Below are 17,913 nucleotides of genomic sequence, written 5' to 3'. Positions count from 1 at the left end.
AATAATCTTGAATCAAATAAAGAATATTGCATGGGCAATTGATTCTCCTCAGTTAATGAGTGATAAGGGGCCACCAGGCGCTATCAAACGCCTTTGAAATATCTAGGCTGACCCCGAGCATATATTTGTTATCTTCAAGTAGCTGGATGGACAGATGTAACAGTCACATAAATAGCGTCCTCAGCAGATTTCTGAGGACGAAAACCACATTGAGCATCATGTAAACAATTATGTTGTTCAACGTACTATCAGAGTATTCTGTTCTGAAGCCATTCTACAATTTTGACTAGGAATTAAGTTCCATAATTTCTTAGCAATTGCAGGAGTAATAAGATCTATATACCAGGGGCTTTATGCCTCCCCAAACTAATAAATGCCATATCTATTTCCTCGTAGGAAAAAAGTGGCATATTCTCAGTACTAATAGACGTGTTAATATTATCTCGAATTTTTCTCTGCCAATCAGTGTCCCCTTCAAGATCGTCATCAAGACAAAAATGATTTAAATGCCTGGTTAAGGTTTGTATAAAGGTTGAATCAGTTGATGCTGTATTGTCCATCAACTGATTCATAAGTATAAAGGAATCATGTAATTATTTATATGAATATGAAGATGCTTGTTCGTTTTTATTTTATTTTATTTAACTATACACTACTAGGCCGTTCGACCAATTGCTACGAAACTCGATAGTTCTGCTTAAATACTTCTATCTTAGATCATGTCGTTCATCCCACCCCAAAATACTGTATCTATTGAATTTCTATACATAATTTAATTTCTACCCACATTCAATTTTTTGATTTACACGCAGCGCTATATATTGGCAAAATTTAACAGAATGAGAAATTAAATATAATTCTTACAAAACAAAATATAATTTTACAAAAATATATGTTACATTTCCTCTATTACTGTGACAGGTAGCACATAGCACTTGCCACTCGTATTTTTGCTTTCTAAACGATATTTTCTTAATTAATAAGTGCACTCCAGTAGCCGAGTGGATAAAACCACCGAATATCGGTAGTTAATTTGTCGTGAATTCGGGCATGGCCAGTGGGCCAGCCACGAGCAGTTTTCCCATTTATCTTCACTTTAGTAACACCTAACTAGGGTCGAGCTTCTCATAAAACTTTTTCCTAGATGCATCCCCTCAGCAGATCGCTCACGTGTTGCGTAGCGCATCCCCTCAGCAGATCGCTCACGTAGTGCGTTGCCTTAACTAAATAAACCAAAGCGATTGTAACAAGTAATTACTTATTTTGACATCGTCATAATTCCGAGCTGCAACTTTTCGTCACAACGTTCTCAATCCTTTTAGTGGTGTCATTGCCTCTGTACTGAACGTTATACGTTCCCTTAGGGTTTATACAAAAACCGACTTTTTAAAACATCGGTTTTCGAATCTCAAATTTTCAACGAAAACGGTTTTAACCGGTTTTTAAATTTTCGCTTTCCCCCAAAATAAAAATAAGAAATGTTTACAACTTTATAATTTATTTAATATTTATAAAATTTCAAAAATATAACAAAATAAAATCGACCAACGTGCACACAAAAGAAAAAAATAAAAAAAAATAAATGCTAGATTATCACATTAAACTATAAAATTTACTCCATAGAAAGCTATAAAGAAAAAGGAATAACAATGAATGCCTACAAAATATTAATTATTTCTTATTTTTCTAAATAAAATATGATTTTAGATCTATTTCTCAACAGTGTCCTTAATACTACGAAAATATATATATATATGTTTAGAAACGAAATAAAACAGTATTTTAATCATACAAAAGAAAGGAAGGAAAATTTAAAGGAAAGAACGTCGTCGATAAGCTGCCTCGACTTGTTCGATTATGTTATCAACTCAATTTCATATTTATTTTCACATTTTCACTTTGCGGTCCTTCTCTCTTCTTTTTCCGTTATTAGAGAGGTTGCAGCCGACGTTTTCAACGCGAAAACGTGTACGTCGGACGTTCAGCGCCGCCTTCCTGTAGGCCTAGACGTTTGACAATGGCGTTTGGAACGTCAGTGGAATCATGTTCGACGTTCCAAACGCCATTGTCAAACTTCTAGGCTTACAGGAAGGCAGCGCTGAACGTCCGACGTACACGTTTTCGCGTTGAAAACTTCGGCCGCAACCTCTCTATTTACAGGTGTAGGTCATTTCATTGTTATCCACATTTGATATCATCACTTATAACATACTGTTATGACGCTCATGACACAACTGTCAAGAATTAATGCTATTAAAGAAGTGTAGTGACAGCGGGCCAATAGAGAGCAGGGTGCGCGATCCTTGCCATATAATGCGATTTGCACGCTAATTTTCGTATGTGTGTTAATGAAGCCGAATAGTTTGGCCGAATATTCGGCTATTCGGCCACACTCCTGGCCGAATATTCGGTATTCGGCCTGAGGCCGAATATACTATTCGTTACATCACTATTAAAAACTTATTCTATCTCAAGGCGATGAAACTACACAACCAAAACAGCGAAGGAAAAAAAACTTTAGCGAAGTTACAGATCGCAACTGAGAACGAAAATACAAACCCGCGCGAAAAACACGCGTTATGACACGATGGTTGAAGAAGTGATCCTTGATGCTTTCCAAGAAATATGGATTCTTAGAAACTTTCAGTAATTACAGCAAGATCTACTTTTGTAGATGATTACTTATTGTAAATTAGCTGTTTTCAACAATAAACACAGCTTTAACTGGTCGTGTTTAGACTACTTCTATAATGACCATAGAAACCAGACATTACAACTTTGCACTAAGGTAAAGTAAATGCAATATTTATTTATTTACGGTATTTACATATTTTATTTATTGTATAAATGTTTTAATTTATTATTTAACACATTTAAAATAAATGTTTTAATTTATTATTTAACACATTTAATTACNCAAATGCAGTTATAATAAAATATAAATTTTAATTAACTCAAAGTACATTAAAATATGAAAATAATCGCACAATATGTATATATATTTTAGAAAATACAAGAGAAGCAGTGCTTCCACCATTTCCAAGGACGGCACACCACTGCACATTACCTTAAATGTTTAAAAAAATAACGTTTAATGTCTTAACTTTAATTACTGCAGCTGAAGAAGTGATCAATCAACATCTGTTTCTTCTTCCTCTCATCAATTGTTGTCCAGTGCAATGATATACATTACACTACTGTCGCAATGGTTTTCCAAAAACTTTTGCACTTTCAACAACCCTTCTTTGGCTTCCTTTGTAGGAGGGTTGTCTCATCTTCCCTACAGCACAGTCACCTTCATGACCAAACCCCAGAATCAGACTAAGATGGCCAAAATTAATGAGAATGACTTGACAAATTCCCAAAAAAACTGCAGAATGCCTTGAAAGCTTTTAACATTCCAACATAAACTGATATTCTTAACCAGCACTTTTCAAATATGTAATGATAGGACTTTTAATGAAAGAATGTTTTCCAAGGCCTTCAGACATTACCAGATTAAAAGTAACTGACAAGAACCAGATGATTGATTGGCAAGTTGTTGACAAGATAGTATTAAGTGATTTACATGTAAGTCTAGCTTCATTTCCTGCACCTGTGGTGAATTATCGAACACAAAAGCAAATTAAAATTTATTAAAATGCATGTTTGTGCAAGCTTTTAAATTGGCAGAAGGCAGAGAGCAGTTTATCAGGAATTTCCTTTCAAAAACATATGGGTGATCTGTTAACCTATTATTTTTGGCAGTCAGTGAGAGTAGCAGCTTAAGGGAAACATCTTAACAAAGTTTGACTGTATTAAAGTATAGTTATTTCAATAAATGAAAATAATCTGATATTAATAAATTTAAAAAAATATTACCTTTATTATTATTGTTATTATTATTATAAGGCTTTCTTTTCTTCATTGATACTACAGAATTTCCAGGATTACTATTCTGTGATCAAAGGATATATAAATAAATTTAAAGTATGTTATTTGTAGTCTTCTCATAAATAATAAATTATTGTAATGCATATAAAAATATATCAGAATACAGTACTAGAAATGCTATAAATCATAAATAATAATAAAATATTAGATGAACATTCTATTAGTTAAAAGCATATTTAATCTATAATAATTAAACTATGTAAAATTTTGATTAATAAAAATTGTATATAAAATATGTCAAAAAATTTAAAAATGATTAAGTATGTTCCCAATTTCTTATTTTTTTTACCTTAGTTTAAATAGATTATAAATAAATATGAATATTTATGTAAGGTTGCTGACAGTGTGCAAAAATGTCAAGGGGGCACAAAGGGTGGTATGTGGGCGATCAGCATTGAGACAGACTCTACGGTTACAAGTAACTGTTTATTTGACATGAAAGAAACTTACAAGATTTCCACAATCTTGGAAGTCCTATGTTGGCAGCGACCTCTGGGTCTTCCTCTCCTTTATTCCTTGTGATAGAAAAGTGTATTGCTATTCATTTTTACTCTGAAGGGAAGAAGAGACAGCAGATGGATCACAAACGACAGAAGAGTTGGCCTTATAAAAGACGGCCAGAAGAAACACGAAGGGGGATAGAATGCCTTCTGGGAGGACTTTAATAGGGAGCTGGCCCCTATTTAGGCACCAGCTGCAAGGAGAAAACCCAGAAAAATCTAAGCTTCCAGCCTGTCCGATCAAGGTGCAAACCCACAACCAAATGTCAGTGTTTAGGGTCTGGTCACTGCCGCTATGAGCGGAGACAGAATCCACTCGGCCATTGGTGGGCCTTCCTCTCCTTTCCAAGATAGTCCCATGGTTTGCGAATGACCAATTACATTGACGTCTCAATGACTCCGGGATGATGCAGTCGACTTCCGTTGATAGAAAGATGTCGATTCAAGGCCGGGAGATGGAGACGAAGATGGGCACGAGACACACACACAACAATAGATACGCCACTTGGAAATTTTGGGAGAAGAAGCCATCATGTCCTTGAATTCTCAGGTTTTATTGTTTTTCTCCGATTCCACTTTCCAATTGGCCTCTCTTTGTCACCTGGTGACAATTAAAAACCTTTCGGGGTGCGGGAGAGGTCAAAATTGAAGTTTAATTCAATTCCCATCTGGAGATAGTTGATCTACACTTTTCCATTGTTCTATTGTTTAAGACTAAGTTCACGTCGTTTTCATTAAGAAAAACTATTTCTAACTTCTATTTTTATTCTCAAAAAAAGATAATTTTCTCCTTAAAAATAAACGATTTTAACATGAATTTCAGTGAGGTACGAATCTGTCCAGAGCTTCACATTTATTTCACATCCTTTATAATTTTGATTGATGCAAATGTCATTCAAGTCAGTAAAATTTCTGTAGTTATAGGCAAAATAACTAACTATAGAGAGGTTTCACGCTGACATCACGAGTGACATCATGAGCATGCGCAATGTCCAGTGCCATCTTTGTGACTTGTCTACATTTTGTGTGTGCTCAAGTGCACTTTAGCTGGAGTTCTTGTGTTGTTTTTTCATCACAACTATGGTGATTTGTTGTGTAATTGAGTATAATGTTAGTTCACTCAAGAACAAAGGAACTGTAGTAGTGTCTCAGGGTGGCAACACTCTTCCCTACTGTAGTAGTCTCTTGGTCTGGCAGCACTGTTTCTCGCCGCGTTTTGAATTGTAACAATCGCGTGTTTTAGACATGAATAAAACCTTTTGTTAAGGTAACGTCTTTGTCTCTTTATACTACAATTTATTCGTGTCTAAAATTACTTGGGATGGATAGTCTTCTTAAGCCTGAACGTTTTAATGTCGATCCGAATATTAGTGGTTCCTCTCGACAGTGGTCCCATTGGTACAGAACATTCGAGAACTTCGTTTCGTCAACGGAAATGGACGATGTGAGGAGGTTCAGTCTACTTGTTAATTTCGTGGGACCCTTAGTCTACTCTTATATATCAGAGTGCTCTGGTTTTCAGGATGCCATTAAGACTTTGACTGCCTTATATGAGAAGCCTATAAATGTCATTTTCGCTCGTCATTGTTTAATTAATCGTTGCCAACAACCCGGTGAGTCCATTGACCAGTATTATCAGAATCTTAGGACATTAAGTAAGGACTGCAACTTTACCTCTGTCTCGGCAGAAGAATATAAAAGTGAATATGTACGCGACATCTTTATTGCTGGATTGCTATCGCCCCAGATATGGCAGCGCCTTTTGGAAAGCCATACTTTAAAACTCGTAGATGCCTTATCGCAAGCCCGTGCCTTAGAATCTGCCTTTGTTCAGTCTGAAACTTTTGTCTCTAATACTAGTACAGTAAGCGCTATCCATATCGCCAATGAAAAGGAGTTGGTGGAAGAGAATTTAGATAATACCGAAGATAATGCTTTACCCTCACATGTGCTGGCTGCCACTGAACGTAGGTGTCCTTATTGTGGCTACATGAAACACCTTCGCAACAGATGCCCTGCTAGAAATGAAGATTGCAACAAATGCGGAAAAAGGGGACATTTTTCTAGAGTTTGTAAAAGCAAAGGGAGTAAGCCAACTACGGCTGCTGTAACCTTGGCAACTGTTGCTCACAGCCCTTTGTCTAGAGCTACAGTTAAAATACGTCTAAACAACATCTTAGCTCGGGCCCTGGTGGATACTGGCAGTTCCGAAAGTTTCATAGATTATAATTTTGCACTGTGTCATCGTTTCCGAATTATTCCGCATTCCGCTCAAGTTTCGATGGCTACAACCGCTTTAAGTTCAACTGTGAGGGGTCGGTGCATAGTTTCTATTAACTTAAAGGGTCATACTTATCCAAAGGTGTCACTGTCAGCTTTATCTGGCCTATGTGCTGATGTAATTTTAGGGCACGATTTCCTAGCTTTGCATGCTGATGTGTCGTTCAAATTTGGTGGCTCTCATAAATCATTGTCGATCTGTTCCGCTGTGTTTGCAAATGTGCCACCGGCCCGTCTCTTCGAACATTTGTCTAAAGACATTAGGCCTATCGCTACTAAATCTAGGCGGTTCTCTAAACCAGATCAGGATTTTATCGATGCAGAAATTAAGAGGTTGACAGCTGAGGGTCTAATTGAAGAAAGTAACTCGCCATGGAGGGCTCAGGTGGTGATTGTACATGGTCTAAAGAAAAGACTAGTTATAGACTACTCTCATACTATTAATAAGTTTACTGAGTTGGATGCATTCCCTCTCCCTAGAATTGATGACTTGATTCAGAAAATAGCCTGTTATAAAGTTTTCAGTACTATAGATTTGCGTCGAGCCTACCATCAAATTCCCATTCCGAAAGAAGACAGACATTACACAGCGTTTGAAGCTTGTAACAAATTGTGGCAGTTTAAGGTGATTAGTTTTGGCCTCACGAATGGAGTTGCTGGATTTCAACGCTCTATCTCTCAGTTGATTGCTAAAGAAGGCTTAGTCGACACGTTTGCTTATTTGGACGATGTTACCGTCTGTGGAAGAACTCAGCAAGAACATGATTGTAATCTTACTCATTTTATGGACATGGCTCTTAAGTATAACTTAACACTCAACAAAGCGAAATGTTCATTCTCTTCTAGATCTATTTGTATATTGGGTTATCTACTTTTTACTTACTTTTTATTTACTTTAATTTAATTTATTATGTACAAAGTACATGCCCTGACCCCGCATGTAGCATTATCAGGGCTAGAATACAAGTATGATTAATTACAATTACAATTACAATATAAATATGACCGGATTACTATATATAATTGTAAAGAGTGAACAAAGAGCAGAGATAAAAACATAATGTACAGGCCGCAGGGAATCCGCAGTCACAACAGTTCGCGTGAAGTGGTCCCTACGGGTAGAAGACAACATATCAATAGGTGCCTAAGAAAGCAATTAGCTGTGTAAGCTGGATTTATTAACAGTGTAAATCCTCTTAGCGAACTGTATAAAATTATGGTAAATATCTTTATTTATCCAAATGTCATGATGATTGAATGGCCAACTGATCTTGTAGGTTTCCAACAATATCTTAAATTCTAATCTTTCCCTTTCGAAGGCGATGCAATTAAAAAGATAATGGTCTGGTCCATCCCTGACATCACATGCGTTGCATACATCGGATGTGTAATTTACGAACCTTGCCAGGTAATTAGCGAATTTACCATGGTTGGTGAATATTTGGTTAGCATAGAAATTAGGTGAGTACCATTTATTCCGTAGATGCTGTTGTATATCAGGGATGAATTTATAAGTTATGTGATCTTTATCTAGGTCCCAAGTTGTCTGCCAGAGTTGTAAAGTTTCCTCCCATAACAAACTGCGCAGCGAACGTCGACTAATTTTCTTGTAGACAATATGTTTCTTGTCCAAAGTAGTGGCAGACTTGGCAAAAGAATCAGCTCTCTCATTGCCAACCACCCCTTGATGGGCTTTGACCCATGTTAGTTGGAATTTACAGTTTGACAGTCGGATTTGATTTCTTATGTTCTCAGCTAGTGGATGCAATTTTGTGCTTTTAATAATCTTGTATGCGGATAAGGAGTCTGTGTTTATAGTAACACTGATGTTGTTGTGACTTTTATCAATGGTTTCAACAGCCTTCCAAATGGCATACAACTCCGCCTGGAAAACTGTACACCTGTCATCAAGGCGGAAAGTCAGATGTGTTGTTTCCAGAGAATTTTCATACACAACTAGGCTGCAGCCAACAGAGTTATTTATCTTCGAACCATCAGTGTAGATGTCTATATAGTTGTTATTGGTATTCTCCTCAGTGTTGGCAGTATGCCCAATAGGAAATAGAGTCTCACTATATGGGATTGTCCATTCTATGTCTTCTGGTTGGATGGTATTGTTCGAAACCGTAATATTGCTGCCCCACTTAATCTGCTGATACTTTTCCCTCTGAAAAATCTCGAGATCTATGGGAGGTTTCCTAGCAAGCACCTGAAGGCATCGATTACTCACGGTACGGTAACATTTAGTCATTAAAAGAAGCGCTCGTCTCTGCGATGAAATGAGCTTCCTCTTTGTGTGAACTTTTCTAGCTGCCCACCCCCAGGTGCCGCAGACATAGGTGACCATCGGTAGAAATATGCTGTCATATATTATAGACATAGTGTCATTGTTTATTCCCCATTTTCTTTTTCCTAAAGCCCTTGTTAGAATTACCTCTCCCTACGGATATTACATCTCTTCGCCGAACAGTAGGAATGCTGGCCCACTATGCCCCGTGGATAAAGGGATTTAGTGAGAAAATTCAACCCCTAGCCCAGAGTAAGTCGTTTCCTCTGCCAACTGAGGCTGCCAAGATCTTTTCAGATTTGAAAGCTGAGATATCTCGCTCTACCTTGACTCCTGTTATAGACAATGTGCCATTTGTTGTTGAAACAGATGCTTCTAATTTTGCTCGGTGCTACATTGTCTCAGGAAGGTAAACCTGTGGCTTTCTTCTCTCGTTCCTTGAATGGTAGTGAGAGAAAACACTCTAGCATAGAGAAGGAAGCATACGCTATAGTTGAGGCGTTAAAGAAGTGGAGACATTTCTTAATTGGACGTCATTTTACATTAATTACTGACCAACGTTCAGTAGCTTTCATGTTTCATTCTAAATCTAATAGCAAAATTAAGAATGATAAGATTCTAAGGTGGAGATTGGAACTGTCGTGTTACAAGTTTGATATTATTTACCGTCCTGGTAGTCGGAACACTGTTGCTGATGCTCTATCAAGGATCTGCTGTGCCCTTCCTGATTTGAAGAGACTCTCTGTCCTCCACAACTCCCTCTGTCACCCTGGAGTAACTCGTTTTTATCATTGGGTACGTAGCAGGAACTTGCCATTTTCCTTGGAAGAAATAAAGAAACTAACTGCTTCGTGTCCTACCTGTGCAGAATTAAAACCAAAATTTCTTAGTACTTCAAACCATCTTATTAAAGCCACGTCTCCCTTTGAACGTTTAGACATCGATTTTAAAGGTCCCCTTCCTTCTAAGTCGAGGAACCGTTACCTTCTGACAATAATAGATGAATATTCAAGATTCCCATTTGTGTTTCCTTGCCCAGATGTCAGCAGTAGTACTGTTATTAAGTGCCTTCGTCAACTGTTTTCAATCTTTGGAGCCCCTTCATATATACATTCTGATAGAGGTGCTGCATTCTTATCTCGTGAACTTCGTTCCTTCCTCACCTCTATTGATGTTGTTTCTAGTTTCTCCACACCTTATAATCCCCAGGGTAATGGTCTCGTCAAGCGTTATAATGGTATTATTTGGAAGTCAATCTCCTTGGCTCTCCGCTCGTCTAATCGAAGTATCGACCAGTGGGAAGAAGTACTAGGCGATGCATTACATGCTGTTCATTCTCTCCTATGCACTGCTACGAATTCTACGCCTCATGAAAGATTCTTCCGTCATCCCCAAAAGACAGGAACGGGTATTGGCCTTCCCACTTGGTTGTTGTCACTGGGACCTGTCCTACTTCGTTCACATAACCGCACCAATAAATATGCCCTTTTAGTAGAGGAAGTCCAGTTATTGGAGGTTAATCCCAAGTACGCTCACATTCAATACCCCGATGGGCGGACATCGACAGTGTCCCTAAGACATATTGCGCCTCGAGGAGAATCTTTGCCTGAATCCCCGAAAGATTGCACAGCCTTCCCTAACGTTTCAGCCCAGATTCCTGATCAAGATAGTTCCGATGTCCAGGCAACGTCTCCTCCACCTTGCGAGAGCAACTTGTATCCCTCCCAAGTAGAAGAAAAAGATATTTTCTCATCCCCAACAGAAGTAATCAAGTCACCTCATCCTGCAAGACAACACCGCCAGCCTAGTTATTTGAAGGACTATATTATGTAATGTAAGTGGGGGAAAATGTAGTAGTGTCTCAGGGTGGCAACACTCTTCCCTACTGTAGTAGTCTCTTGGTCTGGCAGCACTGTTTCTCGCCGCGTTTTGAATTGTAACAGTCGCGTGTTTTAGACACGAATAAAACCTTTTGTTAAGGTAATGTCTTTGTCTCTTTATATTACAGGAACATCATCATTTCTTAAAATTCCTGGCATTATTTGTCGTCAAGGATCCCAAACCGAGGAGCTTTCACAACGATGGCAATCTGCATGGCTCTCAAGAATTAACCAGAAAAATTTCAATATGGATAAAGTGAATATCAATACAAGAGTTTGTCAGAAACATTTCATTTCAAGTAAGCAATAAATCAAATTACTAGTTTATCAATAAATTAGATAAACTTTTGCATGAGTATCACAGTGTCGGCTTGTAATAAATATACAGTAGAGTTAATATTAAAGTCTTAAACAAAGTTAATCACTTAGCAGATGAAAAATTAGAAGTGCATTTTGAACCAATTTTCCTTCCAATCTAATTTACATAGATAAAAGTGTCTATTTTTTAAGATATAAATCAATAATTTCCATTGCTCATTTACAAATAGCTAAGTTAGGTTATTTTGGTGAGTAACATTAAAATTTCTTTAAGATGCTACTTTTTACAATGACTTTTTACATTAGTAACAAATAATTATTACATAGTAACGTTCAACTTTGTTATGTATGTAAACCGCCAGGGGATGACCGCTACCGGGAATCGCCCCTTGACCTACTTAGGTCACCCCACACCTCCGACCTCGTGTATGTTCTTTGTCTCAACGAGCTGTCTTTAATTGTTTGTAACCCCTGGACCTGGACACGACGATACGTTGTTCACTCATAGTTACGTTTATGTTAATAAAGCTAGTTATATATGTTTACGAGTTATCGTTATTTTCACAAACATAACAAACTTGTTCCTGACAAATTCTTAATTATTATTTATATATAACATACCATAATGATAAGTTCTTTTCATATTATGTAAAATTACTAACATTAAACACAGATAACCGGAGTGTCTATGTTCTATTATTGCGAACATTTTTGACGCCCCATCTGGGCTCTTCCTCAGGCTTCTACATATATTCATTCCAAGCTGGCCATTAAATTTCGAATTTCATTTGAAAGGTATCTGATTCTGGATACCAAATGTGCATGCATTCCAAGAAATTGAAATATTGAATAATATGATGAGTTTCAAAATGCACAAGTTTCAATTTAAATCCAATAGAAAATCAAATGCCATTGTCCAGTAAGACCTGCCATGCCATAGAAAGAGACATCTCTTTAAAATTAATGCAGGTGGTCCTGCATCCAGCCTTAAATATTTCCATTGCCTCCAACCATTTGAAGTGTTCTGGATGCAGGGTGGTGAGAATGATACAAGCTTCATTAAAGTCCGCTGTGATATCCGGGTCTGTCGCATAAGTTGAAAGGGCAGTTGCACATTTATTATGTAGTATGTAGGACTTATTCTCCTTTAATCTTAGCCCCCAAAGAACGTTTGGTGAAACCAACATATATCATTTCTTTATTGCTTCTGCCATCTCTTATATGGAAATTATAAATGCCTGGTAATCTGTTGGGATTAGGATGGTCTTTTCCATTACATAGTATGTTGAAAATGGACAGGCATCCTGTATGTTATACAGGGTATCTGAGAAAGATTTTTATCATTCTGAACATGAATAATAAAAATACTAACAGGTGAAATGAAATGCAGTTTGCTGCAAAAGAATGAAGACATCTAAGAGTTTTTCTGAGATCAATTGTCTGAGGTAGATGGATTAATTGGTCGTGGAGGACCCATATTTTGGCTTCCGCGATCGCCCAACATAACTCCACTGGATTTCTTTTTTTTTTTTTTTTCTGGGTTATGTTAAAGACAGGGTTTATCAAACACCTGTTTCTGATATATCCATTTTAAAGGAAAGGATACAGTTCACGTACAGGTGGTGAGCTCCATTAGTACAATAGCATGAACAATGGCGAGTCTGCTCGATTTCCCTCCAAGTGTTTTTTAACTTTTGCAGTGTAACAGTGAGGATTGCTAATTGTATCCTTTCCATTAAAACAGATATATCAGAAACAGGTGTTTGATAAACCCTGTCTTTAACATAACCCAAAAAAAAAAAAAACAAATTCAATGGAGTTATGTCGGGCGATCTCGGAGGCCAAAATATGGGTCCTCCATGACCAATTAATCCATCTACCTCAGACAATTGATACCAGAAAAACTCTTAGATGTCTTCATTCTTTTGCAGCAAACTGCATTTCATTTCACCTGTTAGTATTTTTATTATTCATGTTTAGAATGATAAAAATCTTTCTTGGACACCCTGTGTATCCTGTACAATTTTATATTCAACCCAGTGTGTTAGGAAATTAAAAATGAAACACAGTAAATTAATAATAATAATAATAATTTAATATTAAATTGTCATAATATATTATTTAAAAAGTTTTTTCACCCCAAAGGAAAACCTTCCTCATTGTATTGTGAAATGTGTGCAAAATTAAAATTACCACAAAAGCAGACAGAATAAGGTAAAAATGATGAATGATATATTTTTACAATTAAACAATTTCGCATACATATATTCTTGATTGAGAATACCAACGTCACAATACATTGTAATCTTATGCGAATTTACTGCTAAGACAATAGTTCATTAGATCTAAATGTGCGGAACCGATCCCGATAAGATGCAGCTCGAGCTTAAAACTAATCTTATACACTAACTTAACACTAATGGAAGAAAAGGATAGAAACAAGGGGACGAAGGAAGAATACATATGATAGAAACAGAAATACCCGGAATTTTGTTGACGTACTTGCACTATGCGTGCTGTTGGGTGGGATGCCACACAATAATCTCCAAAAATTTAACTTGTTGTCTTCTTCTTCTATACGTAAAGTTCACTTTTTAATTTTTCTTTCACTGTCGTCGATTCTCCCTTAAAACAGGAAACCTTCTCTTAACATACTTCCGAGACTTCCGGTCGTTGCTAACGCAACTCAGAGTGTTCTCTCTCTACTTCCGTACGCTTCGAAGTTCCGCAAGAGAATGCCTTTGTCCCTTCTCTGTTTGCCCTCAGGGTCCTGCTCACTCCTTTGTTTCACCATTTCTCAGAACTGGTCATCCCACCCAAGGGACAAGGATTAAGATAAGAAAGTTCTAGAAGGAAATAGAACAATAGGACAAAGGATAGAAAGAAGAGATTAAACTAAACTTAAATTAATATGTAAAAAAAAATATAGCGTACAGCTACAGTATGATGAATCATCACCACACTGTGTGCCAACATTATACATGGGATATGAGAGTAGTCAAAACTTAACTGCAAATCAGGAGTGTTATGAAAGAGAGAGTAATCACAAGATACAACAAGTTGCCTTAGAAGCTGAAACATCTAAGGCAGCTGAAGCTTACACCCAACTTTCTACTGTTAAAGATGTAGAGATCTCAACAACTGCAGAAGTGAAAGAAGCAGAGCCTTTAAAATCTAATGCATGGGTACAAACTATATCTTTAGTTGAAACTGTCACTTGCCAGACTGAATTTAAAGCTAAAGATATAGAAAGCTTGCAACATGAGTGCACAAGCTTGAAAACCAAAGTTTTATTATTAAAAAAAACATGTTCTTAATGAAGAGTTTTTTGAGGGTGATGACAACAAGGTTCGTTTTTTACTGGACTCAGCAATTTTAAATTGCTTTCATTGGTGCTGAACCTTTGTTGTAAAGAAATTGACCATCCAAATTCCAAAAAATTAACTCCTTTTCAAGAGATGATAGTATGTTTGGTGAGACTTTGTATATATTTAAGTTTAAAAGATTTGGCTTACAGATTTAATATTTCAAAAGCAACAATATGCCGAATCTTTGGCAAGTGGCTGCACATTTTATACATCAGGTTAATTAAGCAGATTGATTGTTTGGACTGAGAGAGATGTGCTGCAAAAAACTATGCCCAAAGAATTTAAAAAATCTATTGGCAATAAGATTGCATTAATGATCAACTGTTTTGAGCTTTCTGTTGAGTGGCCTTCCATCACTAGATGCTCGCTATTTGACATGGTCCCAGCACCATAACATAATAAAATTTTTAATAGGTGTTACTCCTCAAGGTTCTGTGTCTTTTATATCAGAACCTTGGGGAGGAAGGGCTAGTGACAAGCACCTAACTGAATATTCAGTTTGTTTAAATATTTACTGTCTGGAGATTTAGTGCTAGCAGACAAAGGTTTCAACATTGCAAATAGTGTTGGAATTACTGGAGCACAGCTAGCAGTTCCTGCATTTACCAGAGGTAAAAAACAACTTTCTGCATTGGAAGTAGCAGAAAGCAGAAAGATGTCTCATTTGAGAATCCATTTGGAGTGAGTAATCGGTTGCATTAAAAATAATTTTAAATACTAGAGTCAACATTGCCAATTGAGCATGTGACACTAAAGGGACATGACAATGTCACATCAATAGAAATGATTGTACATGCCAGTTATGCTTTAATAAATTTATGTAATAGTGTTGTGCCATTTGAATAAAATCAAGTTTTTACTGTGTAATGTTTTAACAAATGTTTATATACAATTTCAATTTATTGCTTTGAATACCAATGTGCTGTCAATTCTGATAATATACAGAATTTGAAAAAATTTCTTGCTTTTTCAATGATACTGTTTCACAATGTAAAGTCTTTATAAATCCTCTCAATGTGCAAACATTTTTCTGTCCAAAACTACAAAGTCACAATATTCAACATTACATACAAATATTTGTGTTTGCATTTGGTAGTAATAATTACTGCTTTTGTTAATTGTATAATTACCATTCTGCTTAACTAAATAATTAGACATATTTTCGTCAATATTTTGTTGTTGCTGATACCAAGAACATTTCACTTTCAACCACTCCTTGGCCACAATAGTTGCAGTCTACAAGACCATCAGGTGAGGCACCAATGAATAGATGAGCTGGTAACACATTAAATCCTGTTTCTTTAATAGTGAAATTATGATGTAATTTAGCTTGTTTTTCTTTGTATTTTGATCGTGCATCGTTTTCATGATCACGTCCCCATCTTACTGATGGACTTTTGAATCGATGTTCAAATGGGTAACAAATTTTTTTAATCAGTGACTTTGCTGGATTAATTAAATTTGTGTGACATGCTGCTTTCATATTAGATGCAGTTATGCATCCAGCTCAATACTGATACCAAAGTTTCTGTTTGTATTGCTTTATTGTCATGGCACTTATGTTTTTTACCTGGTCTTCTGTATGTTGCAACTGTTGAAATAGCTTGCAACAGTATTCTTCCAGCTCAGGCCACTCCAGATCAACAAGAGATGGATTGAAAAGATTTCCAAACATCAAAGAAAAATATATATCCTCACTTGGAACAAAACAATTTGAAAATCTTGGTGTAACAGCCAAAATGCAAGCTTGTGTATTATATTTTGCTACATCTGACAAAAATGAATCCAGCTCACTGTCAGTCATAGGTGTTACCTTCATGTTTCTCTTTTTGCATAAACTTCGGTTAACATTTAAACCAGTCATGCAGTTAAACTTTGAGACTGATGAACTAAAATCTATTTAACTTTAATGGACAAGTAACAAGAACTCTTGAATGTGGAGGCAACCACTCATTTGCTCTGGCAAGGGTGAACTTTCGATAATGATGGACCACGATCATCATCGATCCCTCCCTTTTATTGGGGGGTCATTTTCATATTTTTCTATTGTCCTTTATCAGTAAAGTAAATCTCCACATCCAATAACAATTTTGTTGTTAAGTTCCTGGTGATACATTTGATGTGTCACTTTACACAAGGAAGTAAGTCCATAAGAAAAGTTATAATCATATCTTCTATGTTTTTTTTTCTTTCGAAAAAAATTTTTTTTGTCAAGTCCGGGCTCTCACACACTTTTTGATATGTGTATAATTTTCACTAATAATTTTATTATTATTTATGATTCAATAAAAAATTGTATTATATATCTGATATATGATCAAAATATGTGATTAAGTTAATCATAATAAATTTATTTATTTTCTAAACTTCTCTCTCTCTCTAACCTTAAAATATACAGAAGGTGTACATAAAATGATGATACACACACAGATCAGGAGCAGGTTCAGTGGTCCAAAGTGATTAATATTTAATTATACTTATGTGAGGGCCCGGATTTAAGATTCGAATAGTTATATTCATTTTTATTCATTCATTTACCGTTTTGTTTCAAAATCAAACCGATTTTTTTAAAAGTTAGAGTTAACACAAAAAGGGAAAAACAACCGACAAATTTTCTCATAAAAATCGCTCATAAAAACTCCGTTCCCATGACAATACTTCCCTGTAGAAGATGAGTTAACTGTTGTGTCATAAGTTTGTCACTTCGCCCATCATTGGTCAAAGAAGATCATCACCTGTGACGTACATGGGGGACATCTCGAAAACAGAGCCCCCATATAAAAGACAAGTGTGATGACGACACAGGGGGAAAAAAAGTTATTGTTCTGTACTGTGTGTGTGTGTGTGTGGATTACCTGCCTCTCGTCCATCCTCGATAGAACTATTCTACGATTTGCGAACTTACGTCGACTCACGAACTATTTTAACGAGCCTGGGATTCGGACTCCAAGATCGTCCTGAAATCACCATCCTGTATAACTAGAGGTATTTATCCTACACGCGATGATGTGTAAGCACTCTCTCGAATATTCGAACCTCGCGGGTAGGGTCGCGACTATTTTATACTTTGCCGTTACTTTATGAACTATACGGATTGAACCCAAGAGGGATTTGTATTCCAATTATTAACTATGTATAAATGTACGGAATAAACGGGTATTTTGTTAACGAATTTGGATTGGTGTGCGTTTCTTCCGACATTTTCCACTCCATACTGAACCCGAAGTCCTCGACGAGATCGCTCGTGATAATTCCCCATCCATCCGCGTATCTATCCGCGATAAATTGATAGATTGGTGTCAGATCCTGACAGGTGAAAGAATCTAACGATCCTTTCTCCTAACCCT

At 36.5% G+C, this 17,913-nt stretch overlaps 1 protein-coding gene across 3 annotated transcripts in view; it reads right to left on the bottom strand.

Annotated features, from left to right (window-relative positions):
• Window positions 1-3,793: 3,793 nt before the first annotated feature.
• The window catches only part of LOC111628493 (probable ATP-dependent DNA helicase HFM1), a 109,545-nt gene continuing 95,425 nt past the window's right edge, over window positions 3,794-17,913 (bottom strand). Inside the window, exon 11 of one of the 3 annotated variants that reach the window (XM_023372290.1) lies at window positions 3,794-3,937. In XM_023372290.1, coding sequence (XP_023228058.1) covers window positions 3,809-3,937 — 129 coding nt within the window. In that variant the 3' untranslated portion in view covers window positions 3,794-3,808. The remainder of the gene's footprint in view (window positions 3,938-17,913) is intronic. The other 2 variants (XR_002757184.1, XR_002757185.1) reach the window with 2 other exon arrangements.

The sequence above is a fragment of the Centruroides sculpturatus genome, unplaced genomic scaffold (genome assembly GCF_000671375.1).
Source record: "Centruroides sculpturatus isolate CEXI.00-Female unplaced genomic scaffold, Cexi_2.0 scaffold488, whole genome shotgun sequence".
In the NCBI taxonomy this organism is placed as follows: Eukaryota; Metazoa; Arthropoda; class Arachnida; order Scorpiones; family Buthidae; genus Centruroides; species Centruroides sculpturatus.
This window is presented reverse-complemented; position numbering and strand designations above follow the sequence as displayed.